General features: G+C 39.8%; 1 protein-coding gene across 1 annotated transcript in view; it reads right to left on the reverse strand.

Annotated features, from left to right (window-relative positions):
• Nucleotides 1-7,083: 7,083 nt before the first annotated feature.
• Nucleotides 7,084-27,843, reverse strand: part of LOC308082965 (sodium- and chloride-dependent GABA transporter 2-like) — a gene marked incomplete at both ends in the record, with an annotated part of 21,295 nt that continues 535 nt past the window's right edge. The window contains 15 exons of the mRNA XM_080425044.1: nucleotides 7,084-7,245; nucleotides 7,833-8,003; nucleotides 9,646-9,746; nucleotides 9,871-9,973; nucleotides 10,243-10,380; nucleotides 10,960-11,072; nucleotides 11,170-11,294; nucleotides 11,438-11,541; nucleotides 11,805-11,939; nucleotides 12,824-12,956; nucleotides 13,055-13,154; nucleotides 13,273-13,413; nucleotides 14,226-14,360; nucleotides 14,949-15,155; nucleotides 27,398-27,446. Of these exons, the coding sequence (XP_080281170.1) occupies nucleotides 7,084-7,245; nucleotides 7,833-8,003; nucleotides 9,646-9,746; nucleotides 9,871-9,973; nucleotides 10,243-10,380; nucleotides 10,960-11,072; nucleotides 11,170-11,294; nucleotides 11,438-11,541; nucleotides 11,805-11,939; nucleotides 12,824-12,956; nucleotides 13,055-13,154; nucleotides 13,273-13,413; nucleotides 14,226-14,360; nucleotides 14,949-15,155; nucleotides 27,398-27,446 (1,917 nt within the window). The remainder of the gene's footprint in view (nucleotides 7,246-7,832; nucleotides 8,004-9,645; nucleotides 9,747-9,870; nucleotides 9,974-10,242; nucleotides 10,381-10,959; nucleotides 11,073-11,169; nucleotides 11,295-11,437; nucleotides 11,542-11,804; nucleotides 11,940-12,823; nucleotides 12,957-13,054; nucleotides 13,155-13,272; nucleotides 13,414-14,225; nucleotides 14,361-14,948; nucleotides 15,156-27,397; nucleotides 27,447-27,843) is intronic.

Raw genomic sequence — 27,843 nt, forward strand, 5'->3', positions numbered from 1 at the left:
TGTACTACTACGGTATTCTGAACTATACTGGCCATTTATGTTTCCATCATACTTTACCTTTCTCGCCATTTAAGTTAAGACTTTATATTACTAGTATTTAGTATTTTCCTTTTACTCTTCTCACTTGTGGAGGCAAACTTTACAGTGAAAAGAGTAAAGTGATTACATTTTGCAGCAACCTAGGCATCCCTATTTAGGGCAAATTATACTTTAAATTATATATATATATATATATATATGTATGTATGTATGTATGTATGTATGTATGTATGTATGTATGTGTGTATGTGTGTGTGTGTGTGTGTGTGTGTGTGTGTGTGTGTGTGTGTGTGTGTGTGTGTGTGTGTGTGTGTGTGTGTGTGTGTGTATGTATGTATGTATGTATGTATGTATATATTTTATTAGGCAAACATGTAAAACAGCACAAGTACAGTTAAAACACTTTGTCTAAAAGGTCCGTCTTGCGGTCTTGTTTCCATTAAGGTCCTTGTATTCAATTCATAAAGACATAATAATAGCACCAAACAGTTCAAAAATCATCACAAAAATACAGAAAAAATAACACTATATGTACAGAGTCGAAAAAAAACAATGTAGGGGGGGGTCTGTCATACAACAAAGTATAGGGGGCTAAAGTAAATAAATAAGGCATACTGTAATGTATACAGTGAAGTGGTCATTTATTATAAAGTAAACATGGACAGGGCAAAGCAGGACTGATACAGAGGGCCACATTTTTTTTATTCAAGATTTCAAGATATGTAATGATAAAATGGTTAAACTGATGCTTTATTTTTGGTTTTGATGCTTTGGTTTTGCTGGGGACCCCCCTGGAAGCCCCTCAACGAACCCCCGGGGGTCCCTCGGACCCCAATACGAGAACTACAGCCTTATTTAAGGGCCTGGGCCCATTGCTATGGTGGAGAAAGTAGTACTGCATACGTGAGCTCCAGGAGCTGGAGGCCATAGGCCTTTAGTGTTCATTTGGCACTGTCCACTGTCCTTTACTGCCAATGCGGTCAATCTCACTGATGAATTAACCTGCAAGTGACCCTAGTAATAGTTACGATCAGACGACTCGCTCCAGTGTACTCTCTTTAACATGTGCTTGATCTACAAAATGCAGAATAAAAAGAAAGAACGAAAAAGAAAATACCTCTACAAGGTTGTTGAAGAAGCAACAGTGACAACTTGTGGCCTTTGACCTGTGAAGAAGCTGGCCAATCTGAAGCCACACTGCTTTCTCTGAGTCTTTATCCCATCAGGTGTAATCACTGTCTGTCTCTGTCACCTAGCCTGGTAAACCCCCCCCCCTCTGTCACCTAGCCTGGTAAACCCCCCCTCTGTCACCCAGAGCATGGTAGACACTCTCGTGCACAAGAGGATTACGCTCTGACAGCTCTCTCTCTCTCTCTCGCTCTCTCTCTCTCTCTCTCTCTCTCTCTCTCTCGCTCTCGCTCTCGCTCTCGCTCTCTCTCTCGCTCTCTCCTATCTCTCTCTCCTATCTCTCTCTCTCCTTTCTATTCGTGGCGGCCATAGCTGAGTGGTTAGTGAGTCCGCCTAGGGAGCCAGAGGCCCTGGTTGCCCCAGGTTCGATTCCAGGCCAGGCCAGCATATGTGTCGATGAAATGAAATTTGTCCCTGAGCAAGACTCTTAACCCCTAATTGCTCACAGGTTCTCATTGGAAACAAGACCGCAAGGACTTTCATGAACGACCTGTTAAAAGGAATTATCCTTCTCTCTCTCTCTCTCTCTCTCTCTCTCTCTCTCTCTCAAACAAGTGAATATCAAACAATGAGACAATGATAAACAGTGATATGCAGCAGTTGGTGACTTTGTTTAGCCAGATGTTCTTGGCTCTTCTGTCCACTGTCTGTCCCTCAACAACTCCACACATATTGTGCAGCCAAAAGGTTGCATTTAGACCGTTCTCCTAGAACATATTGAAGTGATGACTTATTAATGGTGGATTAAAATTATTTAACATTTTCATTAATTTTAGGGCAGAATGATGCTCTGATGTCTTTATATTTGTCACATTGTAACAGGAAGTGTAGCTCTGACATGTCTCCACCTCGCCTTGAGAGCAGAGTGAACACAGTCTGTCTTCTCTAGGCAGCCACTTCTGGTTGTGTCTGCCTGTTTATGCTGCCAGGTGATGGTCTCTGAGTCTGTACATGGTCAAAGTCTTTCTCAGTGTTGGATCAGTGGTCAGGTAGTCTGTGTATTCTCGCTTTAGGGACAAATAGCATTCTAATTTACTTTGGGTTTTTGTTGTGTTTCTCTAATAGGTGATATCATTTCCTTGTTGCATTTTGATCATTTGGTTAGTGGAGGTTGTTTGAGTCAGGGGAGGGTTGGTGGAGGTAAGTCTCAGGACCAGCTGACTGAGGCGACTCTTGCTGATGTTCTCTTCTTGGCATTTTAAGGCTTGGTGATGGTAGGTGGTTGGGTCACATTCTCTCTCTCTCTCTCTCTCTCTCTCTCTCTCTCTCTCTCTCTCTCTCTCTCTCTCTCTCTCTCTCTCTCTCTCACACACACACACACACTGTGGGTATCACACAAACACTATCACATGCCCCCCAAAAAAGACGATTGCATCAAATACTGTAAATGATAAATGTCCAGTCAAACGTTTTGAACCGAACAGAGGGAACATGTCGCTTAATCTCAGTTCTTATGACATCCAGACCGACAGAAAATGCAGTAAACAGACCAGCAGGTCTCACTTTGTTCCTCCTTGACAGACATTTCATACATCAGAGGAAGAGGCTTCAGCCGGATAAGTAACCTGCCTGAGAACCTGTACAATACAATATCAACAAAAGTCTTCTGATAGAAAATAAATCATTGGGGGAATTTATGTATTCATTGTGGTAACTAGTTTGACCTACATGTGCAAAATACCATATTATCCACTGAAGAAAACTCCCCCACCATGGAATACAGTGATAAGCACCCTCTGGTGTCTGTACACTCGCTTGAAGTGCTATGTGTTATCTTGGCCAGTAGGTGGGGGTAAAAGATTGGACCCTATAATAAACTGCATTCTATCAGTTATATTGATGGCAGTGTACTTACTGTAACTCAACTTGGAATGAACAAGGAAGCTTAAAAACTCTGGCTGAAAAGTACTTGCATCATGCATTGCTAATAAGCATGACCAGATAGATAGACAGACAGACAGACAGACAGACAGACAGACAGACAGACAGACAGACAGACAGACAGACAGACAGACAGACAGACAGACAGACAGACAGACAGACAGACAGACAGGCAGGCAGGCAGGCAGACAGACAGACAGACAGACAGACAGACAGACAGACAGACAGACAGACAGACAGACAGACAGACAGACAGACAGACAGACAGACAGAGAGAGAGAGAGAGAGAGGCAGGCAGGCAGGCAGGCAGGCAGGCAGGCAGGCAGGCAGGCAGGCAGGCAGGCAGGCAGGCAGGCAGGCAGGCAGGCAGGCAGGCAGGCAGGCAGAGAGACTAATCATTGGGTATATTCCGGCACTATACCTGCACCCAGTGATCTTGGTACATAGAAATTGATCTATTGAAGATTCTGACTTTCAAATGTACATATTTTTTGTTTTGATTGTATTGCTGTATTGTTGTATTATGCTTTCTGCTTTGGCAATGTAAACGTATGTTTTCTCATGCCAATAAAGCCCTTGAGAGACAGGCAGGCAGGCAGGCAGGCAGGCAGACAGGCAGGCAGGCAGGCAGGCAGGCAGGCAGGCAGACAGGCAGGCAGACAGACAGACAGAGAGAGAGACAGGCAGGCAGACAGACAGACAGACAGACAGACAGACAGACAGACAGACAGACAGACAGACAGACAGACAGACAGACAGACAGACAGACAGACAGACAGACAGACAGACAGACAGACAGACAGACAGACAGACAGACAGACAGACAGAGAGAGAGAGAGAGAGAGAGAGGCAGGCAGGCAGGCAGGCAGGCAGGCAGGCAGGCAGGCAGGCAGACAGACAGACAGACAGACAGACAGACAGACAGACAGACAGGTGTCATAGCAGCAGTGAAACACAGTATAGGCATCAACTATATATATTTTCAATAACTTTTAGTTCTTCCAAATCAAAGCCAAATAATGTTTTAATAATGTTTGCCGCTGCCTTTTACTTAATTTTTTAAATATAATAATTTCTTCTACACTGTAATTCTTGGTAAAAAATAAATAATAATAATAATGTTTTACTTTCTATTTTTATTGCACCCTCTTAATGCTTCATGTTTTTTCTAAGCACTTTGAATTGTTGTTGAAATGTGCATTACAAATAAACTTGTCTTTCCTTGCCTCTGCCTTACTACAGGGCAGGTAGGCTTCTGCAGGACTGTTTGCACTGCCCTCTTGTGTGCAGCCATATTACTACACTTATCACCAGTGCTTACAAGATATCAATGACAAAAACACATTTTAATTTACAGCTTCGAAGCAGTGATTGATTGTTTCATTGAATACTTTATTAATAGTTTGCAAAAAGCACAGAAAGTACAGTTTAATACAAATACAATGCTAAAAGGATTGAACCCAAGAAGGCACTGACTTGTTTCCATTGGGGTCCTGTGTATTCAATTCATAGAAACATTTAGTGACAGACAAATATACAATACTATGCAAAAACATCATATAAACGAGTTGTAATCAAAAAGAAAAATATGTACAGTGTTGTCAATTTGACCAGCATTTTTATTTTTATTCTGAGAAACAAGCAGCACTTACTAATACGGACTCTACTTACTAAGTAGTAGTATGTCTACTACTAACTAATTATTACCTATACATAATTATCTAACATTTATCAACTACCTAACTATTAAGATCCAAATGAATTAATGAAATGATATTGCAAACATAATGAAAAATACAGTGGTGGAAAGTACTTGTACTCAAGTATTTTCAGGTATTTTTTACTTTACTATTATTAATATATCCAATTTGCAACACTTTTACTTCTACTCCACTACATCTCAGAGGCAAATATTGTAGTTTTACTCGACTTTAGTTAGGCCTACTAGTTACTTTGTTGATTTTGATTATTATTACAAAACACACATTAACCACTTCAGCCCTATATATACTTCTATTTGAAAATAGCCGATCTACAAGCTCACAACTTGTAGATGTGAGCTTGTAGATCTGCTATTTTAAAAAGACTTTGATACATTTAGAAAACTTATGAAATGGGGCATTCTGCATAATGAGTACTTTTACTTTTGGTACTTTAAGTACATTTTGATGTTCTTTTACTCAAGTAAATTTTGAATTCAGGACTTTTACTTGTAACAGAGTATTTCTACATTGTGGTATTGGTGCTTTTACTTCAGTACAAAATGTGAGGATGTTATCAAATATCAAATATCATGTTAGAAAGAGTCATCATAAATATTACTCAAAGTGAAACCATGCAAGGACACGCAGCAGCTTACAATAGTACAGAACCATGTGAATATTTTACTTTGAATTAAATGTATTTTCTTTAATATTAAAATCATGTTACATTGATGCAGATGTAGTTAAAAAATGAAATTGTACAAATAAATTATCACAAAATTACAAAACTTTATAAAAGAAAGTTGCATAAAAGAAACGTTCAATCCAAAACCACTCAACATTCAGCCCGTTATTTAAATAACAAAATAAATCCCCTTGGGTGAGGTTAGCTCTCATAAATTTGTAAACATATCATGTAAAGCTTAGAATGTATTGTAATTCCAAGGAACAGTGTGCACAAAAAGCACACTTCTAAAACAACACCATAATAAACAACTTGGATTCAGATGACGATAACAGTAATGCCATTTAGATCAGTTACATTTCCCATACATGAAAGCACTTTCCACATTGACATATGCATGTCATACACTTTACCTGTGTTTCCCCATACAGGTAGCTATCTATGCATATCAGTATCATTAGTTCTGTTTGATCAACTGGGAAAATGTTGCATGTTACTCATCATTGTTTAATGCTTATTAATATTTCCATTTGTTTTCATGCTATGACCTCTTACAGTTTTCATATTACATACAGTACATCAGATCAAAACGTTCAACTAATTATGGGGAATGATGCTTTGACTTTTCTAAGCAATATTCTTTATAGTTTTCGAGACAGTGCATTATTTATCAGTGGAATACAGTGGAATAAACTCCCCATTGCAGTCAGAACTGCAGACTCACTAACAATTGTCCGTCGTAATCTGAAGACTCATCTCTTCAGACTCCACCTCACCTATAGCCCTTCACTCTTCCGGTACCCCTTTTTTGCCACCTTCTCTCTCCATCGATGCTAACGAACGACCAAGATATGGCCTCTATCAGGCATAACTTGGTCATTCGTTCTCACGTTTTGTTTCTAGAGTCTGTTTTTCTTGACCACAAATGTTAAGAATGCATTTTAGATGCACGTTCTTTAGGCAGACACCAGGTTCCTTGTGTACCTGGTATCCTGCAGTATCAATTTAGATAGCGATTTAGATAGCATATTGTTTGGACAGATGCTGGGTTTCTTGAGGCACTACACTGCTCTCTCTGCCTCCTATGTACGTGACTATTTACCTTCCTTATTGTGAGCCGCTCTTGATAAGAGCATCTGCTAAATGCCTAAATCGTAAATTATCACTTACATTTTTTTAATACCCAGCTTATTTGAGCTTTATACATTTCATTTAAAACATTATCTTATACGGTATAATTTCCATTTGGCAAGCACACACATTTTCTCCATTAAATACTGCAGGCCAGTGAATCTCAAAATATAGGTCGCGACCCAAAGTGGGGTCGTGTGAAGGTGCCGTTGGGGTCGCGCATTGGCAACCAAAGAAATACTTGATTTATTATCAAGAAACGGTAAGAAAGATAAAAGAGATGGGGTCGCCAAAAGATTTCCCTCATAATATGGGGTCATGGTATAAAGAAGTTTGAGAACCCTTGCTGTAGGCTATATGTAACTTGTTCTAGGTTCACATACAGGCATTCTCCTGCATTTGAGACTTAAGTCAGTACCATGACAGAATGACTTGCTTTTCAAATACCGTCTCAGTTTATCTGTTGTCAGTTGTTCCCTGACTTCCGTTTCCTACTGGAGTTTCGCACATGCGCAGCGTGCACATCTCTGTGAAAGTGTGGAATGCCTCAGAATTGAGTGCCTTGTTTGTTGATGGATTAGGTAGGTCCTTTGCTGGAGTGCACAGTGCTTTTACTCGCTGTCAAAGGAGAGTAAGAAGTTTTTTTTTACCATTAGCATCTGCATTAATTATTGAAATAATAATTAAACTTACATTTTCTTTCTTGAAAAACATTTCGGAAATAGCGAAAGTAGCACATCTACATGCTTGTAGATCGGCTATTTTCACAATTTGTCATAAGACAAAGTATACCGTAGGGCTTAATTAGTCAAATTGTCAACAACATTTTTTGCAATGGAGTTATATTTTCATTGTTGTATTAGCATCACAGTATGTGTAACATCCTCATACTGTTAAGGGAGCCTCCAATGCAGGTGTGTCATGGCACCAAATGACCACGAAATAAAACTAAACTTTTTATCACATTAATTCTTAACAGAAGTCAGTATTCAGGTGTATTCTCTCATTGGCAATGGATCCTTAAAAGGGTTTGTAATGGTCATCACTTCATCTCTGCTCTGTGTTGCCATGGTCATTTTCTAGTTGTGAACATAATAATAATAATGATAATAATAATGCCATTTAGAGTATATAGCGCTTTTCTAAATACTCAAAGTTGCTTTACAAAACAGATAAAATGTTGTCGTTGTTTTTTTAGTGAGTACCTGTCGCAGGGTCCCTGGGGTGACACTCATACTGTACACCATCCAAAGGGGAACCATAAGTGTTGAAGAGAGAGTAAAGAATCCACCGATGGCATAGCCCCACCAGGGGTATTCATACACGTTGTTGAATTTCAGAGGGGTGTATTTGACCATGGAAAACAGAAAGATGCACTGGAGAAATAACAAAAGATACACAGGGATTCAGACATAGAGTAAGAAGAGCGAGAAGCAAAGATGAAATCACATACTGGTGACAAAGGACATTGCAAAAGGGCGTTCGTGCCTATGTTGTGGTTTATTCAACGGAAAAAATATATAAGCTAGATTAATTTGATACATTCTGCTATTTCACTTAAAGGACAACTTTGTTTTTTTTACAACCAAGGTTTATGTTTTAGCTTGTAATTAAAGTAAATAAAAGATGAGTGTTAAAATTTCTTCATTTACTGCCTTCTATAGTTTTAGCAATTTTTGCGATCTTTTTTTTACAGTGGGCGGGGGCATTCGGGCAGGTGGCTAAAGTAAATATGTCTTTTTTTACACAATAAAAAAGGTCCCATGGTCTTTGATGGCCAGATGTGAGTTATTAGGGGCTAGAAGAGTTACTGTAAATAATATTAAAGAAATTGCCGGGTTATTGTGTAAAAAAATACATATTTAGCCACCTACCCGAATGCCCCGCCCACTGTAAAAAATTGCTAAAACTATAGAAAGCAGTAAATGAAAAAAATGTAACACTCATCTTTTATTTACTTTAATTACAAGCTAAAACATAAACCTTGGTTGTAAAAAAACAAGTGTCCCTATTCTGGGGGGACGGTTGGACATAGAAGGACCCCTGGGGGATTCTGGTCAAAGTTAGTTTTTAGTTAGCTGTTAGTTGACCGGGACTCCGGTCAACTAACAGTTTAAACACTTAAACCATATATAGGTAAATTAGGTATTCCCTATACTGTGCTTTGCCCAATCTTGCATAATCCTCAAAGTGTAATATTTTTTTTTTATATCGATTACACACCCCATGGAGAATTCATGGAGATTATTTTGTTTTTGTCACATTCCTATAAGCCAATAATTTGATGACCGGCGTCGGCTCCGGTAGGAGACACAAAGTGTCAACTTTGTGTCTCCTACCGGAGACATTAGCATCTTTCCACTGGTCATCAAATTATTGGCTTAGGAATGCAAAAAAAACTAAAGAATCTCCATGAATTCAAGGCTTCATATGGTGTGTAATTGATAGAAAATAAGTAATTATTTGGGTGAACTATCCCTTTAGGAACACTTTTGTCCCACCAGCAACTAGGCTCTTTAACTCCACGACCAGCCACTATAGGCTTATGAACTGGACTACTAGTTTTTTGTTATTTAAGGGTCTGTGTGCACCAGCTTGTGCAACCAGGCCTATGCACTGGACTAGTTATAGTTACAGATGGGCTATGTGCAATAGCAAAGGATTATTATTCCCAGTGACACCTTTTCAATGCTTTATGCTTATTCATAGTATATTTTTGTATTTGTCTTCTCTCAGTTTTTTTTAACCAGCTTACTGTATGCCCGTATGAGCTATGGCCGGGATACCCTGGAATTTCCTACGGGAATTTATTAAGTATCTCTCTATCTATAATCCTCCAAAGGGAACCCCATTAGATTTCCCCCCAAAAATGTAACATTTCATGGCTGCCATTACACAATGGGATTCTTATGAATTACATGGGGATTTATTCTAACAAGGGTAATACATTCATCTGCGTCATTGATTGTGAAGTTTTATTGAGTAACCAAGCTTAAATACGAATAAAAAAATGCTTACTATGCAGATAGCTGGCGTGAAGTACTTCCAACAGTATTTCATGTAAGGCCATGGCCGATAGCCAATCATGTCCTTTATATTATCATAGTGACGATCCCCACCTTGAGGAAGTAATGAATGTAATGTCAGTCTCATGCACTCATTGTATTAACATTCTCATTAACTTTTGCCATAGTGTTGTGTAATTGACATTATTTCATATCAAAAAAACATCTTGCTTCTCACCATATACCCATCCCACACAGGCTGACTGCAAAATGGCAAAAACCAGTAGTGTCATTCCACTGCAGGCATAATAGTCGAACAGCTGAAACACATAAAGTCCACCCTGTAGAGAGAGAGAGAAATACAGAGTATTTTCAGTAACGTCCCTTATAAAAACCTAGGGCTTTGTCGTTATCATTGTATCAACTGTAACACTGCCCTGCATGTGATGGTCAAAATACTGATTGACCATAACTGTATATTCACATGGCGGCCATGTTTTCTTATACGTCACATTCAGGGGTGTGAAACCCTCCTCCCAGGTATGACGTATACCCGAAAAATGGTCATTGTGTGAATTGTGATAAATGATAAATCATCTGATGTTCTTACCTCGGTCACCATCAGAAGGCCAATAAGGAAACTTGCTACACTGATACCAAGAAGAAGAAGTTTACGTCGATAGCTGGGTTTAAAGAAGGATGGATACATGTCGGAGATCGCTGTGACCAAGGCCTCAAACTGTACAAACTGTAATAATGAAAGAGGTTGTTTTGCTTACAAATCAATTTCATGACAACTTCATGACAGATGAACATATATCCAGTCACATTACTGGAGTGCATGCTGCTGAACCAAAAGCAATATCATAGGAGGCCATGACTTTAGTATTGTGTATCAGCATGGCTAGCTGTGATTCGGTCAAAGGTAATCAGAGCCGTGCCGATATTCAGTACAACAGCACAACCTCAAGTGTGATATTGTGTTTATACAACAGTTCTTCTACTACAAAGTATTTATCATGTAATGGGAGACAACATTTTAAGATTTGGTTCATTATTTTTTTGTATTTACTTGACTCCACCAACAAATGCTGTAGTTCCTTAAGAACTCCATCAACATGTCACTAGGCAACATACAGTATAAATGTTCAGCACCCACTAGATGGTTAAATTACAGGTAATGTAAGCTACTCTAGAATACATTACAGTAAACAAATCCTGTGCTGCTTTACTGTATATTCGGCACTCATGGGATGAATTTGTCCAATCAAAATACGCGACCGGAAGTATTACATTCAATTTCAAACGACTTGATTTCTAGTTTTACCTCACTGTCTAATCCTAGGAGGATGATCATGACGAAAAAGAAGATTGCCCATAGCTGAGGAACTGGCATCATAGCCACTGCACGAGGGTAGGCAATGAACGCCAGGCCAGGTCCTGCAAAGGGTGATTAGATTATGCCATTACACCATGACAGTTGTATCCCTTTTGCTTGCTAGTCATGTTTATATAGTGTATTAGTGTCAAATCCTACCTGATTCAGCAACCATTGAGATATCCATACCCTGCTCATATGCCATGAAGCCAAGAACGGAGAATATGGCAAACCCAGCGATGAAACTAGTTAAACTGTTTAGCAGGCACAAGTAAACACAGTCTCTGTAATTGAAAAATAAGACAATCAGTAAATCACCACGTTAAGGTCCACCAAGTGGAAGGTAAGTACATTGCACTAAAGTAGAGGTTATATGAATTATTTAGACAATCATTTATTTCATGTCAATAACACCAAAAGGGAATACCTGTAGCAGTTGTTGCTGTATCTGTTGTAGCTACCTAAAGCTGTCAAAACCCCTGTGCAAACTCCATAGGAGTAGAATATCTGGCTACCAGCATCCATCCATACCTGAAAATGTTGGAAGAAGTTAGTTTCGTAAAAATGGTATAGGTGGTAAATGGTAAATGGTGCATTTATATGCGCTTTTATCTAAATCGCTTTACATAGATTGTGCATTACGTTCACCCATTCACACACACATTCACACACCGATGGCGGAGGAAACCATGCAAGGCACCAACCTGCTCATCTGGAGCAATTAGGGGTTCAGTGTCTCGCTCAAGGACACTTCCACACTAACTCTAAAATCTTTGTTTAACTGTATGTACCACCTCTGGATCAGTGAGGCGGGATGGATCAGGGTACAGGTAGAACATGATCCCTTCTTTGGCTCCTGGCAACGTGCACCCACGGATAAGCAACACCACCAACATCAGGTATGGGAAGGTTGCAGTGAAGTAAACCACCTGAGAGAACCACAATCTCATTTAATGTCTGTGTCACATTTAGGTTCACTGTTTTGTATTTTGAGCTCATTGCTTAAATCATCATTATCATTTATTTCTATTTTAAAGCAAGACTTCCATTGTTCTGTACCCTTAGTATGCCAATTTATGTGACAATAAAAGCTTACATCAGATGATATAGGTTGTAGCACAGGTCTCCGCCAGGTCAGGTAGGTTATTGTGGCCTCTTGGTGGCGCTATAAGAGGCCAATGTGAAAAGGGTGCCATTTCTTCTTAGGCTTTTCACTGCATTCATGATTTGAGGCATTTTGTTCGAAAAATGTGTTTTGCTAAATTAGACCTGCTGGTGGCGCTATAACAGGCCAATGTGAAAAGGGTGGCATTTCTTCCTCAACCTAGTGGGAATCTGCGTGCAAAATTTCACAGAAATTGCATGCTGCGTTCATGATTTGAGGCATTTTGTTCAAAACAAACCAATCCTGCAAACTTCGGAAGCCAATCTTAGGCTATCAGGATAGAATATGGGAAATCAGACAGATCCCTGTTGATCACATGACTATAGAGATACTGTGTACCGATTTGTGTGATGTTTGGACAAAATCGGTAGGAGTAATATCCAAAAATGTGTTTTGCGCAAATCTGCCTCCTGGTGGTGCTATAACAGGCCAATCTGAAAAGTTCGAGGCAGAGGTCCTGAATTGGCATCCAGGGAGTGTGTGTGCACAGTTTGGCAGTAACCGGGCCAACGGTGCGGACAGGGTGCAAAACATAGTCTCTGCCATGCCTTTTGGCCTGGCGGAGACAATAATAATAACAACAGCAACAACAACAACAGCAATAATAATAATAATAATAATATAAACAATGCAAGGATTCTGCCTTACCTTTCCTGTAGACTTCACTCCTTTCCAGACACAAAAGTAACAGATTATCCAGGCAAGCAGTAGACAAAGTGCTAAGTCCCATCGAACACTGCCAATTTCTTCAATCCCACCAGACAAGCCCAGTATTCTTCTCCTGCAATAGAAGTATGTTTAGGATTTCAACCTAAACAGTTGAAGCACGGAAGAACCGTCCTCAAAAGTATACAGTTTACTTTCATTATTTTAACTTACTCCCAAAATTCTATGACTGAAGATGTTCTGGGTGAAGATGCTGTACTTCTAAGGAGGTGCTCATTAGTTGATTGATTCTTGCCAGTCTCGAAACAGCCGTCTTACATGACAAAATAAAAGGATATGCTTTGATCAAGTTAAGCAGAATTGGTGATGGACAACAAAAAGAAAACAAAAAGTTTAATTGTTCATAGTTTTTGGGAATTAATTGTGACTACCTGTGTTCCAACTGTTCCGGCAGTTTGCCCAAGGCAGCTCGGCACTGAATGAGAAAAAAAGGAAGAGGAACGCCCAGGCCAGTATGATGATGTAATACACTCCTGTGTATAAAACAACCACTTGGCTTCCATATCCCAAGCCTATTGAGAAATACGTACATCATATCAACATGGGCCATATTCACACTGCAGCCATTTTGCTGTTACGTCATACTAGAGGGGTGGGGAAACGCCACCCTGTCCCACCCCCCTTGTTTTGTATGACATTCCAACACTATGGCCGTCATTTGAATGTGGTCAATTATACAGGACAGCTAGAATGTGCCTCCTAGTGATATACTGATTTTGACTCAGTCCTTCCCAAACCTGGACCCAAATAATGACTAAATACACCCAAACCGAACACTTTTAAAGGAAATGCAAACTGAAATAAACCATCACAGCTTGGATCGGGTGAATTATCATCATGATCCAGAGCTAACAGTCTGTCTAAAGGCAATGGTTCTTAACCACTTGAACCCCAGCATCCATATTCTTGGGGTAACACTAGCCAAAAACAGCAGATTTACAAGCTCACAATTACACGTTTTTTGGTGAAGAGATTTGGCGTAGACGGAAAATACGTCCATACGTCGGGAAATATAGTAGTTGCTCAGTAGGTTACAGCTTACACTCCTGAAAGATCTTTGATCTAGAGCACAATGTCAACAAATGTTTTGATAGGCTACACATTTTACGGTTGAGCTGTTTAAAAGGTAATAGTGATAGCTAAACAGGGTGAATGGCAGTCAACCAGAGGAAATTGCGATACATTTCTTGCCGCAGGGACAAAGCTCTTTCATTAATAGTCTGTAAATAACTTTAACATTCAATTATGTATTAAAATTACTATATTGTTCTGGTATCATCTGAAGTCATGCTAGTCTATAACCCTGAATAGATTGAAATGTTACCTTCAAAGAGTGGGCATATTTTCCTCCAGCATGTTATTCCACCCTGACTGGTGTACTGACCCAGTGATGTCTCCAAGAAGAACAGAGGGATGCCACAGGTGAACAGGAACAGAATGTAAGGTATGAAGAAAACACCTGGGAAATGTCATATAGCCGGTAAACATTACATCTTTTCAAAAATATATTTAAAAATAATAATAATAATAGCTACAGTATTTTTTTTACTATAGTCACTATTCTTTCTAAAGAAGTGTAGGGCTTAAGTGGTTAAAATGAGGCCTGCTAAACCACACCGGTCGCGGAAATCACATTTCATTTGATGGTCTGGTTTACCAGGCTAGTTAAAATGGGGCTCACTGACAGGACATTATCATCTAGAACACCAACCAGTGAGTCATGACTCATGATGACCCAAAAATAGGTTGTGAGAAGTTCTTCAAAGGTCGTGAACCAAGAGCAACTTAGATAAGTGAACACTATCTGATCTAGTACACTGGTTTATCACTTCATTGGTGCTGAGCGTCCTGGATCAAACCTGTTGAGAATCACTAGTTCAGATCAGTGGTTCTCAACCTTTTCAGGCCGTGACCCCCCAAAATAATCATATTTGAACTGGGGACCCCCAAAAATTATCTTATTTGAACTGGGGACCCCCAAAAATAATCTTATTTGAACTGGGGAACTGGGGATAGTAATAGCATTGAGACAATTATAATAATATACCTCCTCCATTTTTGTAGCAAAGATATGGAAACCTCCAGACATTTCCCAAACCAACGATGTGTCCAGCTACTGCCAGGTAGAATTCCGTTTTGTTGGCCCATTGGTCTCTCTCCTGAGGTTTGGGCTGAGGATGGCCCACACCACTGCCAGGGTTCATCAGCTTCATGCTCACCTGCTGTGAGTCACTCTTCTCCATGTCAGCCATAGCTGGAGGGAAGGATTGGGTCAGGATTTACAAAATGTGCTATATATTTTTTTCTGTTATGTATAAATTATTTATTCATTGCAATCTTTTTTCATGCCCAGCGTTCTGCAGTACAAAAGTAAAAGTACTCATTATGCAGAATGTCCCATTTCACAAGTTTTCAAATGTATAAAAATCTTTAGAAAATAGCAGATCTACAAGCTCACAATGGGTCGCATCGCGACGAATTGTGAGCTTGTAAATCGGCTATTTTCAAATGGCCGAAATGTATTTTATATAGGGCTGAAGTGGGTAATGTATGTTTTGTAATAATAATCCAAATCTGCAAAGTAACTAGTAGAAACTAAAGTTTTCAAATAATTGTAGTGGAGTAAAAGTATAATATTTGCCTCTGAGATGTAGTGGAGTAGAAGTACTCCAGTAAAGTAAAAGTACCTCAAAATTGTACTTAAGTGCAGTACTTGAGTAAATGTACTTAGTTATGTTACTGTAATGTAAATGTTACTTTACACCACTGGATCCAAGCTCACCCTCCACTCAACTGTACCATCACTCTCCACCCAGTTTCATAAGCAGGGTTAAAGGTTTTCCTGACCTAGACAGATATTATCACCTCGACGAATTTAGTCGGTATCTCTTTAGAGCAGTGTTACAAAGTGGTACAGTATGCAGTAATAAAATCAAATATATGAAAATCTAATATAATTCTTCTCTGCGTAATTCTTACCAATGTCGGCTTTCAAATTTGAACCCACAATGCTGAAATACCTAGATATTTAGGGCTTGTGTATCCTCAATGTTCTATCACTGTCTGCAGTTTGAGAGTCGAAGACGAGATTAGTCTTGAAGTAATTTCCTTCTCAACTGTCTCTCAGCAAATAATGCATAATATTCTATACTTTTGGTGTTTGAGTAATCAGTAGAAAAAATATATTGAATTGGGATTATGTTTATTATTGCTATTAGATTAGTTTGCTGAGGTCAAACTGCCTGTTTGAACTCTGTGCACTATGTTAATAGCACTAATAAACATTTTTGTTCAGTTCAGTTTGGAAGCCCTCTCCCCAGTGTTTTTCCTAGTAATAAGTGGCCCACATAATAAGCCTTAAAGGGTTATTTCACTTTCAAAAAAACTTTTGGTCGTTTTAATCATCTACTCAGGCCTTTGTGAACCCCCCAGACAGTTTTTAAGTTGCTCGATTCAGTATTTAGATATTTGATATTCATTTTATCAGACACGTCCTTGGTTCTGGTGACTCACCCTGCCCTCCTAATACGTGAGGGGGCCGTGTTTTTCCGATACATTCTTTCATTTTTTTTTTTTTTTTTTTTTATTGTATTTAATTTTTTTCATTTTCCAATTATTATTTTTTTAATAAATGAAAAAAGTAATTGAAAAAACACGGCCCCCTCGCGTATTAGGGGGGCGCTATGAGTCACCAGAACCAAGGACGGGTGTTTTTTATTAATCTAACATGGTTAAAGTGGAGTTTGAAGTTACAATGGGTTTGTATAGGAAGGGGGCGTGTCTGATAAAATGAATATCAAATATCTAAATACTGAATCGAGCAACTTAAAAACTGTCTGGGGGGATCACAAAGGCCTGAGTAGACGATAAAATGACCAAAAGTTTTTTTGAAAGTGAAACAACCCTTTAAGGCCCTTCTTTGCCATATTGTCATGATGTGATGTGAAGGTTGTTCTAAAATGTAATGGCAAACCACCTACATCTAAGCTACATTAAAACATATTTGATAGCAGTATGAGGACTATTGTGGCTGTGACAAGTGGGCTTTATTTCCTCTATGAAAATGAATCTCATGATGTGTTTTAAAAATGTGTTACTTCTTACTCTGCCCTCCGATAGCTACACATGTTTTAGCTAATGACATTCTATCTTTGCATGTCCTGATTTGCATCCTCAGGCTTTTCTCTACATTTATGTGCTCAATTTTCAACATTGCAGGTGCACAGGGAGTTTGCAAATTCTAATCTAGCTTGCAAAAGCCTGCATGTGCTCATTAACATTTGCTTGTCTAACATGATTGTAAAATATAAATACAAAGAACAACTCTGCCTACTTTAGACAAGCAAGCAACTGTTTTTACTTTATAATTTACTTGATTAGATCTCAAACGGACAAACGCTTCTTTACTTTACCTCATGTAACTGGAGAGTCCTCTTCAGAAATGGTGTGCAAGATACTCCAAGCAAACAAGAGTGAAACTGTGATGGCTGGCCGGTACTATCTCTGTGAGGTGCAGCTATAGAGGCCTCCCAAGTCTTCACTTGAACCCAAAATAGAGAATGACAAAAGCACACTGAAAGACACACACACACAAACACAAACACACACACCCACTTTCTCGCTGTCTGTCTGTCTGTCTGTCTGTCTGTCTGTCTGTCTGTCTGTCTGTCTGTCTGTCTGTCTGTCTCTGTGTGTCTCTCTGTGTGTGTGTGTGTGTGTGTGTGTGTGTGTGTGTGTGTGTGTGTGTGTGTGTGTGTGTGTGTGTGTGTGTGTGTGTGTGTGTGTGTGTGTGTGTGTGTGTGTGTGTGTGTGTGTGTGTCTCTCTCTCTCTCTCTCTCTCTCTCTCTCTCTCTTGCAGAGCCTCAGTGTATTTTCATGTTAGCTGAGATAAAGGAGATAACCACTATGGGGTTAACGGCTTCTATTATACACAACATGGGAGGGCTCTAGTTGTTAAAGGTAAAAGACAAGTTGCCTGAAAAACATAATGGCATTAGATCATCCAATATTGTTATATAGAGTTGGGAAGTTTCAATACGTAACTGATAAAAATTAAAGTAAGTGTTAAATAGCTCTATATTCTATATGCTCTGTAGACTAGAGTGTTTGTTCAAGAACACAACAGTATCCCCACATTTAAATTACATACGTTTCAGGTGGCGTACCAATTTTATTCAATCAGGAGAGAGAACTCTTAAGCTCCTTACACACCAGGGGCGTATTTTTTTCATGCGAATAATACGTTTTTTTTTAAAACCTTATAAAGTCAATGCAAGCTTCCATGGAGCGAAAAAGCGAAGTGAAAAAGCGTCTTTTAATTATTCGGAACGAGTCCGAATTTTGCGTATATTCGCATAATCGTCGGTGTGTGACCTTTACAGGACACAGGATAAATAAATGAAATTGAAAGTGATGACATAAGGAAGTGAGCAGACAGAATTGAAATTGGAAGACTATAACATTTAAGCTGATAAATGGGGGTATACCCTCTCCTGATTGGCTGAAGTTGGGAACCCACCTGAATTGTTTTCCCTGTGTATCAGAGACAGGGAGACCCCTGTTAATGAACAATCACTCTAACATTGATTACTATCAGAAAATAGAGTTTTAACTTTTTAACTAAAAACCTTTTGTTTTTTTGGAAGCCATTCAAGGACGTCTCACGCAGCCTCAAATTCGCTGCTATCGCACAACAACAACATGCGATAAGCTCTGCCATCAGCTAGAGACTGCTCTGAAATGGGTGAAAGCCCAAGGACATGTCACAGAGTTACACACACACACACACACACACACACATGTCTGCACACACACAGACACACAGTAACATATCCTGCAACACACGCCTTCGCCCCCTTGCCCCTATCCCCACTCCCGCCCCCCTCCCCCATCCCCCCCTTCCAACCCAGGGCGTTTTTTTTTCACTCGCTCCATACAATGCCTCACAATGAGGCATGGCATCGAGAAGTGCTTTTTGCCCATCCCCTCCCTCCTCCCCCCACAACTTACCTCCCCCTTTTTTTCCTTTAATGTATTTAATGTTTGTCTGTCTATAATGTCCCCAATGAATTCACTGTCTCCCAATGTAATGTTTCCCAATGTAATGTTATGTATTCCTGCAAATGTATCCCTCTGTTTGTATGTCTGTTTCTTTGTGAGGACTGCGGATGAAAACTAGCATCTTTGCTAAATCCGGTGTATTTACGTCTTGACGTTCATTAATATGCATTGTCCTGTCCAAATAAACAAATGAATGAATGAATGTTTTTAACCAAAGAATATCACTTTACACTGCCTTTAACGGTACAAATTAAACCCCAGCATATTCTGGGAAAACCTTGGCAGAAAATAGCAGATCGACAAGCTCACAACGCATGTAGATGTAGAGCGAAAACAGAAAAGTCACTAGTACTGAGCCCTGAGGGACTCCGATCAACAACGTATGGGGTTTAAGTGGTTAAAGGTTAAAACAGAGTTTGGTCTGCGGAAGTTGAGGGACAGCAAACAGGTTTTCTTCTCTCGTTGACACCCCCATGGCATTACGTTTCATGATGGACAAAGCACGCAAATACTGGATTAGGTTTCTCACTGCGTTGTAGTGGTCTAGATCAGTGGTTCTCAACCTGTGGGTCGGGACCCCAGGGGGGGGTCCCCAAATGATTTTTGGGGGGGTCCCCAGATGATTAGCTTAATTTTCAACATTGTTTTGATACTCAAAAGTAAACAAACTAACATACAGTATAAGTGTATACAAGGTATCTGCACATTTCTAAAGTGACAATCGAATGACTTTTAAGACCTTTTTAATACCAAATTGTCAAATATTACATAAGTAAGAGGCAAATATTGTGAAAATAGCCGATCTACAAGCGTTGTCAGCTTGTAGTTTGGCTATTTTCACAATATTTATCTGTATCTGTATAAACTAAATGTAATGCCCACAATTCCAAGTGTTTGTCAAGGTGGGGTGGGGGGTCCCCAGTTCACATATGATTATTTTGGGGGGTCGTGGCCTGAAAAGGTTGAGAACCACTGGTCTCGATTTTTGTGAATCGTCTTTCCACCCCAACATTTCACTGCACATGCATGTACAGGATTAGGATGAATCAACTTCAACTTGCACATTTTGTTACTACTATTACTACCACCACCACTACTACTACTACTACTACTACTACTACTACTACTACTACTACTACTACTACTACTACTACTACTACTACTACTACTACTTCGCTCATATTTATTTCAGATAAAAACAGCTATATTTATGTATTTATTCATTCATTCATTCAAATGGTGCAGGCTATCTAAAGTTGCAGTGAAACTCTAGAGTTAGACCATGTGATACTAAAATGCCCCATTGAAACCAACACAAGGTATTCCTTTGAAAGGAAAGGGTGGGGTGGTACACCTTGGAAGGAGGAGGTTCCTCCACACACGTAAAACTGGTAAAACCGTGGGTAAAAACACCTATTGAATGGGCACATTAGTCAGTGGTTCTCAACCTTTTCAGGCTGTGATCCCCCCAAAAAATCATATTTGAACTGGGGACCCCCCACCCTGACAAGCACTTGGAATCATAGGAGTTGAGGCATTACATTTAGTTTGACTTGGTTCCACAGATAAATATTGCTGAAAATATATTTATTTGACAATTTTGCCAATGTTTGACCAGTTTTTATAGTAGAGTTTGTTGATTACTTTTGATGCAGTAATGGTCTTTTTTCATTTGATTTATCATATTTTTTTTGTTTAAAAAGGTCTTAAAAGTCCTTACATTGTCGCTTTACTGTCATCTGGGGACCCCCACAATCATATGGGGACCCCCTGCGGATCCCAATTCACAGGTTGAGAAACACTGCATTATGTTTTGCAACCTGTCCGTCCGTCCGTCCGTCCGTCCGTCCGTCCGTCCGTCCGTCCGTCCGTCCGTCCGTCCGTCCGTCCGTGTGTGTGTGTGTGTGTGTGTGTGTGTGTGTGTGTGTGTGTGTGTGTGTGTGTGTGTGTGTGTGTGTGTGTGTGTGTGTGTGTGTGTGTGTGTGTGTCCATCTGACAGTGTACAGCTAATCTCTGGCACCGTTGGCTTGATCGCAGCGAAACTGTGCACACACACTCCCTGGATGCCAGAGCAGAACCTCTGCCACAAACTTTCACATGGGCCTGTTATAGCGCCTGTTATAGCGCCGACTTCTGTAAAACAATTTCTTCAATATTACTCCTTCAGATTTTATCCAAATTTCACGCAAATCGGTAGACATGATCTCTATAGTCATGTGATCAAGACAGATCTGTTTGATTTTTTATATTCTATCCTGATTGGTTGAGATTGACATCATATGATTTATTTAAATTGTTTTGGCTTTTTCTGCCTTTATTGATATTATACAGTAGTCTGACAGGAACTGGGGAGAGAGAGAGATGGGGAGCATAGCCGTGGGAAGACCTTTTAGGTTAGGGGTGCGGTATGCACACCTCATGCACGCAACGCGCATGAGGATCATTTCTTTTTTGTTGATGGGGGGGCGGTAGGGGGTGCAGTACCTGGGGGGAGGGGGGGCGCCCACACCCCCAGCACCCCTACTTCCCGCGGTACTGATGGGGAGTGATACGCATCAAAGGTTGTCGTGATCGGGATTCGAACAGGGCACCTATAGGCATTGCAGCCTATAGGTGCCCGGGCCAAGCTTGACATCTAAACTTTGCATTACGTTGAGGAACAAATGCCAGCCTTTTAACATTGCCCTATTATAGCGCCACCAGAACGCAGATTTTTTTTAAATTATTATTTGTAATATTACTCCTACAAATTGTGTCCAAACATCACACAAATCGGTACACATCTCTATAGTCAAGTGATCAAGACGGATATGTCCGATTTTTCATATTCCATCCTGATTGGCTAATTCCGAACATTGCTGGCCCACAATAACCTACCTGACCTGGGGAGACCTGTGCTCCGAGAAGCACTTTTTCTAGTTATACAGTGTTATAAGCAGATTATAATGCAATATACTGTAGACATGGGATGCATAGCAGCATTTAGTTACCCAAATTCTTTTCAGATTGGGGTCTGCGGCAAAATACATATCAATTTGGGGGTCATTGATTGACATAAAAAAAAAGTTTGAGAACCACTGGCTTAAAGGAGTAGTTCACCCCAAAAAAATCTTATTTTCTGTCAATAAATTTTTTTTTCCTCTGAATTGGACCGGCGGAGTCTCCAGTAGGAGACTCAATTGAGTCTACTACTGGGCAGCCACCCTCATAAAAGTATTGGCTTAGGAATGCGACAAAAAAAAACATGAATTCAAGGCTTCATGGGGTGTGTAATTGAAAGAAAATAAGTAATTTTTGGTGTGAACTGCTCCTTTAAGTAGTTAACCTGATAACTGAATGTCCTCAGAGAACTGACCAGAAGTCCATAAAGGGGCTTGGTTTAGTCTATAGTGTCATTCTCTTATCAAGCTGTCCGCTGTCTAATGTCAAGTGTCAAGGATAATTGTCTTTTTTTCTCACTAGTATTGGGAAAAGAGTCATGAACCCACATGCTTCCATGAAAACATGTCCTCTTTTGTAGTCAATAATTGATCGAGAAGAACGAGTTTTTTTCTGTCAATTAAAAGTGGATCAATAGCTGAATCAGTTAATACCACGACACAACCAATTTTCTTTGTTTTCTTTTTTTTACAGAGGATGCATCAGATTACAGGCACCGTTTTTCCAATCTTCTATATTGTCCAATTTTGGTGAGCCAGTGCGAATTGTAGCCTCAGTTTCCTGTTCTTACTGACAGAGTTTGAATTTGTTCTCCTGCTATGCCACAAAAATGTGGAATGCCATTTGAAACTGGCCCCTGTAAAAGTCAAAGCCGAACTGGGCTGAGAGGATCCCTCCAGTTATTAGCCTGGCGTGGGTCTCACTTTTAGACTATCTTTAGGTGCTGATGTATTTCTGTGGTTCATCTGGAGTCATGATGTTATCCAGAGATAAGGGGTGTGCACCATATGGGAGTGCTCTAAATGCAGTGGTGGAAAGTAACAACTACATTTACTTAAGTACTGTACTTAAGTACAATTTTGAGGTATTTGTACTTTACTTGAGTATTTCCAATTTTCAGTACTTTTACTTCTACTCCACTACATCTCAGAGGCAAATATTGTACTTTTTACTCTACTACAATTATTTGAAAACTTTAGTTACTAGTTACTTTTCAGATATAAACTATGATAATGAAACATACATTAACCACTTTAACCCTATTTTATACCTAGGCTATTTGAAAATAGCAGATCTACAAGCTCACAACGCGTCGCATTGCGACGCGTTGTGAGCTTGTAGATCGGCTATTTTCAAATATTTAGTACTTTTACTTTTGTACTCGAAGTACATTTTGATGCCAATACTTTTGTACTTTTACTCAAGTAAATTTTGAATTCTAGACTTTTACTTGTAACAGAGTATTTTTATATTGCAGTATTGGTACTTTTACTTAAGTAAAGAATTTGAGTACTTTTTCCACCACTGTCTAAATGGCAACTGGCGTCCTGTGTTTGCGTTAAATGGGCATGTGATACAGAGGCCAGAGCAAAGTTTTTTCTGTTAAAGTGCTCCCTCCCGCCCTTCTCTTCAACAGGCCGCTGTCTTAGGCAGATGTTCACTCCTTTAGCACAGGATTAAATGGTAGTAGTTACATTGATCAATAGGTTAAGAAGCGTGCAATCCCTCTTGCTGCTAATGACCTCAGTAGTAATGGGTAATAAAATGGAGGGGCTGTGTGATAGAGTCACAAATAGATCAAATAACACAGGATTTTACTGTGTATTGTGTTAACCACTTCAGCCCTATATATACTTTGGCTATTTGAAAATAGCGGATCTACAAGCTCACAATGCGTCGCATACATTTTGATTTTTTTTTTAAATTAGATATTCTGGGTAAGGGTGTGGTCACACCGAAGTTTAATTCTACATATGAGGGAGGATTCTGCTTTTCAATGGTAAGGGCACGGTCACACCTCACTTTTATTTGACCTATGGGGCGGAAACTGCCAATGCTTTGTCAATGTAAATGTGTGGATTCATGGTCTTGCGCATCTTTCTTGCGAATCCATGCATTTGCATTGACAAAGTATTGGCAGTATAGGGTCTAGCCTGGTGTCTTAGTTAGTTGTAGTTGTAAAATTGTTTAGCTATTTATATTGTTTTGTTTGTTTTGTTTTGTTTTGTTTTGTTTTGTTTTTGTTCTTGTATTGTTTTGCATTGCCCCCCCCCCCCCTTTATCCTTTTGATAATGGTGTGACAATGTATGTATTGTATGTTTTTGTTATCACTAAAAATGTCAAGTCAAAGTCAAACAATAGCTATAGATGTATATAGCACTTTTCAAAACAAAGTCAAACAATGCCTTAGATTACAGCTATGTAAGCATGTGTTTCATTAATGGGTGTTTTAACTGGATGGAATTGTTGCAGAAAGGACAGTTTTTCCTCCTTTTTTATGGTGTCATCCCTTCTTAACCTGCAAGCCTGTCCACAAATATAATTTGGAAAAGTAGAAATGTTTGTTTTCTACGCCTCTGTCCCTATAATACTCTGACCTGGCACTGTGCATGGTATCTGCTAAGGCAGTGTTTCCCAAACACTGGGTCACAAGTTCATTTTTTTCTTCTTTTACGTTTACAATTATTTCTATGTCTATTATTTCAAAAAAAAAATCAGGAGAAGAATTTCAGGAATTTCGCTATAGTTTAGGTCCCGGGGAGACATTTTCTCTTTGGGGTCTCGTCGTCTCGAGCTAAAACGTTTGGGAACCGCTGTGCTATGGGTGAGCTATGGGTGAGCGTGACGTGAGTTCTGTCCATGGACGTTTAAAATGAATGTTCTGTCCTTCTTGGGAAGCAGGAGTTAATGAAGGATTTGCTGCCACCTTGTGGTAGGTGGTGAAAACCGCCTGGGAACTGCAACAATGATGACGCCCACATGTTTGTTTTTGTTTTTTTTACTGAAATCCCTGAAAGTGCCTCAAGTAGAGTCTCAAGTCTTTGCTCTCAAGTCATGAGTCACGTCCAAGTCAACACAGGCAAGTCCCAAGTCAAGTCCAAGTCCTAAACCTTTTATTTCGAGTCCCAAACAAGCCATAATGCTAAAGATTTACATAAATCATGAACATTTTTCAGAATTTGCATTTATTTTGAAACAAGGGTTCTTCCAGGCCAACAGAACGTAGATACTGTACTTTTCCTCCAGGACAGGGTTTAAAGCAGAACTCTGTAACTTATTTTTTAATGAATAAAATGTAATTCTTTCCAATCTGTATGGTAGAGTAGAGTATGTTAATATAACTTATACAATCAGAGTGGTTGTATGTTTGTCTCCCATTTAGATCATGTGAAAGGTCATGTCTCAACTTAGACACTCTGACGCAAATTCAATTTATCCCCTGAGCAAGCAGGCAGTCTTTTTTATCACAATGGTAAAAATGTCAGCACTTGCACAGGAAACCGCGTTCAAATCCGGGGTAGAAGAGTAGGAAGTTACAAGTTGCAGCTTTAACCAAACTATTTTACTGTTTTGTTCCACAATAAACAAGGGCAAGTTGCAGTCAATAACTAAATGGGACAGTATTGCATTGGTGAGCTAGCTTTATGCTGTGGATGAGTGGAGCTGTTCTGATGTTCTGATGTACACCAGTGTCTATGAACTGGGAGATTGGAGGCTGTTGTGATGTGTTGCCAGTGGTGGAAAGTAACTAAGTACATTTACTTAAGTACTGTACTTAAGTACAATTTTGAGGTATTTGTACTTTACTTGAGTATTTCCAATTTCCAATACTTTTACTTCTACTCCACTACATCTCAGAGGCAAATATTGTACTTTTACTCCACTACAATTATTTGAAAACTTTAGTTACTAGTTACTTTTCGGATATAAATTATTATATTATAAAACATACATTAACCACTTTAGCCATATTTTATACCCAGGCTATTTGAAAATAGCAGATCTACAAGCTCACAACGCGTCGCGATGCGACGCGTTGTGAGCTTGTAGATCTGCTATTTTCAAATATGTTTGTACTTTTACTTTTGATACTTTAAGTACATTTTGATGCCAATACTTTTGTACTTTTACTCAAGTAAATTTTGAATTCTGGACTTTTACTTCTAACAGAGTATTTTTATATTGCAGTATTGGTACTTTTACTTAAGTCAAGAATTTGAGTACTTTTTCCACCACTGTGTGTTGCTTGTGCTGGGCCTGCATCTACTCATCTGTAAAATAGCATATTAACCCATTAAAACCAGGAAAGCATCTGTGTCATTTGAGTTAATATAGCATCACAATCATTTTAACCACTTAAACCATTATTTTATACTTTGGCTTTTCCAAAATAGCAGATATACAAGCTCATAGCTATAACAAAGAGCTTGCAGATTTTTTTTAGATTTTTAACTCAAATCTTTGCTTCTGGGGGTCCCTGGAACAAAATATTTTGAGATGGGGGTTTGAGATGAATTACAGATTAAACTCATTTATTATTAACCCCCCCCCCTCTCTCTCTCAGTGAACTTATAGGTATCTTTGACTAATACAATTAATAGTTGATGGGACACTTTTTAAACATTTTAATATTTGGGCTTGCTGTAAAGTATTAAGTGACTCTCAAGTTAAGAGGGCTCAAGACAAGTCAAGTCACAAGTCTTTGGCATTCAAGTCCAAGTCAAGTCCAAGTCTATTTTTGATTTGATCAAACAAGTCTAAAGTCATCAAAATCGGGACTCAAGTCGAGTCTCGAGTCCAAGTCCCCACCTCTGGGGACAACAGCATCATCATCATCATCCATAATCTCTAATATCACCAAAGCCAGTGCAGTGTCAGTGCAGTGTCACGTAAAACGGGCGACATTAACTGTCGCCCGTTTTACTCACCCCGTGAGTTCAGCTCTTTTATTCTTGCTTGTGTGTACATTCCACCCGACGCTGTTGTCGAAGAGGCACAGAGCGTGTTAGCCGAGCATATAATGGATGCCGAACGTGTATTTCCGGACAGTGCTGTGATCGTGTTGGGGGACTTTAAACAAAGCAAATCTGAGCCGGGCTCTCCCCAAATATCGGCAGCAGGTTAAACGCCCCACTCGAGGGGAGAGGACGCTAGACCACTGCTACTGTACCATCAGGAACGCCTACTGTTTCCCGAGCTGCGCTGGGAAAATCTGACCATGACATTGTCCACCTGATCCCATCCTACAGACAGAGACTAAAAGTGTCAAACGCCTGTAGTGAAGTCGTACAGAACGTCGAATAGCGAGGCTATAGAGAGAACCAGCGCCTGGTTAGAGAGGGCTGGCTGTGACGAGGGTTATGTGGAGTGGGCGGGGGCTGAGGCTGGTAATGACTTGGATGTGTTGTACACTGACACTGTGTCGTCATTCGTCAGCTACTGTGAGGAAGCGTGTGTTCCGACTCGGACCAGGGTCAGTGTCAATAATGACAAACCCTGGTTCACAGCCCAGCTCAGAAGGCTGAGGTTGGAGAAGGAGGATGCCTGGCGGAGGGGAGACAAGAACAGGTTTAGAGACGCCAGGTACAAGTTTGAGGCAGTCTGTTAAGAAGGCAAGTCATCGCTACTCTGAGAAACTGCAACAACAATTCTCAGATGGTAACGCTGCCTCTGTCTGGAAGGGTGTAATCTCTCAAGAACAGCTTCTGCACTGCGTTGGAATCTGTCGGGGAGGTTCGTCATAACATGTGCGCATGGGCGTGCCTTCAGATCAGGAAGCAGGCCGCGCTTTACCCAATCAAATGTAGTGGGCGGGATTCACGTGTCCGTCGATCCTTCCCCCCTCGAAACAAACCGAAACTAATTTAACAATAGCGTCCGCGGAGCAGACAAAACCACGGAAAGATATTCACATTTTAACTTACTCTTTCATCATAGAAAC

Source organism: Gymnoscopelus braueri, assembly GCF_963280865.1.
Source record: "Gymnoscopelus braueri genome assembly, chromosome: 3".
NCBI lineage: Eukaryota > Metazoa > Chordata > Actinopteri > Myctophiformes > Myctophidae > Gymnoscopelus > Gymnoscopelus braueri.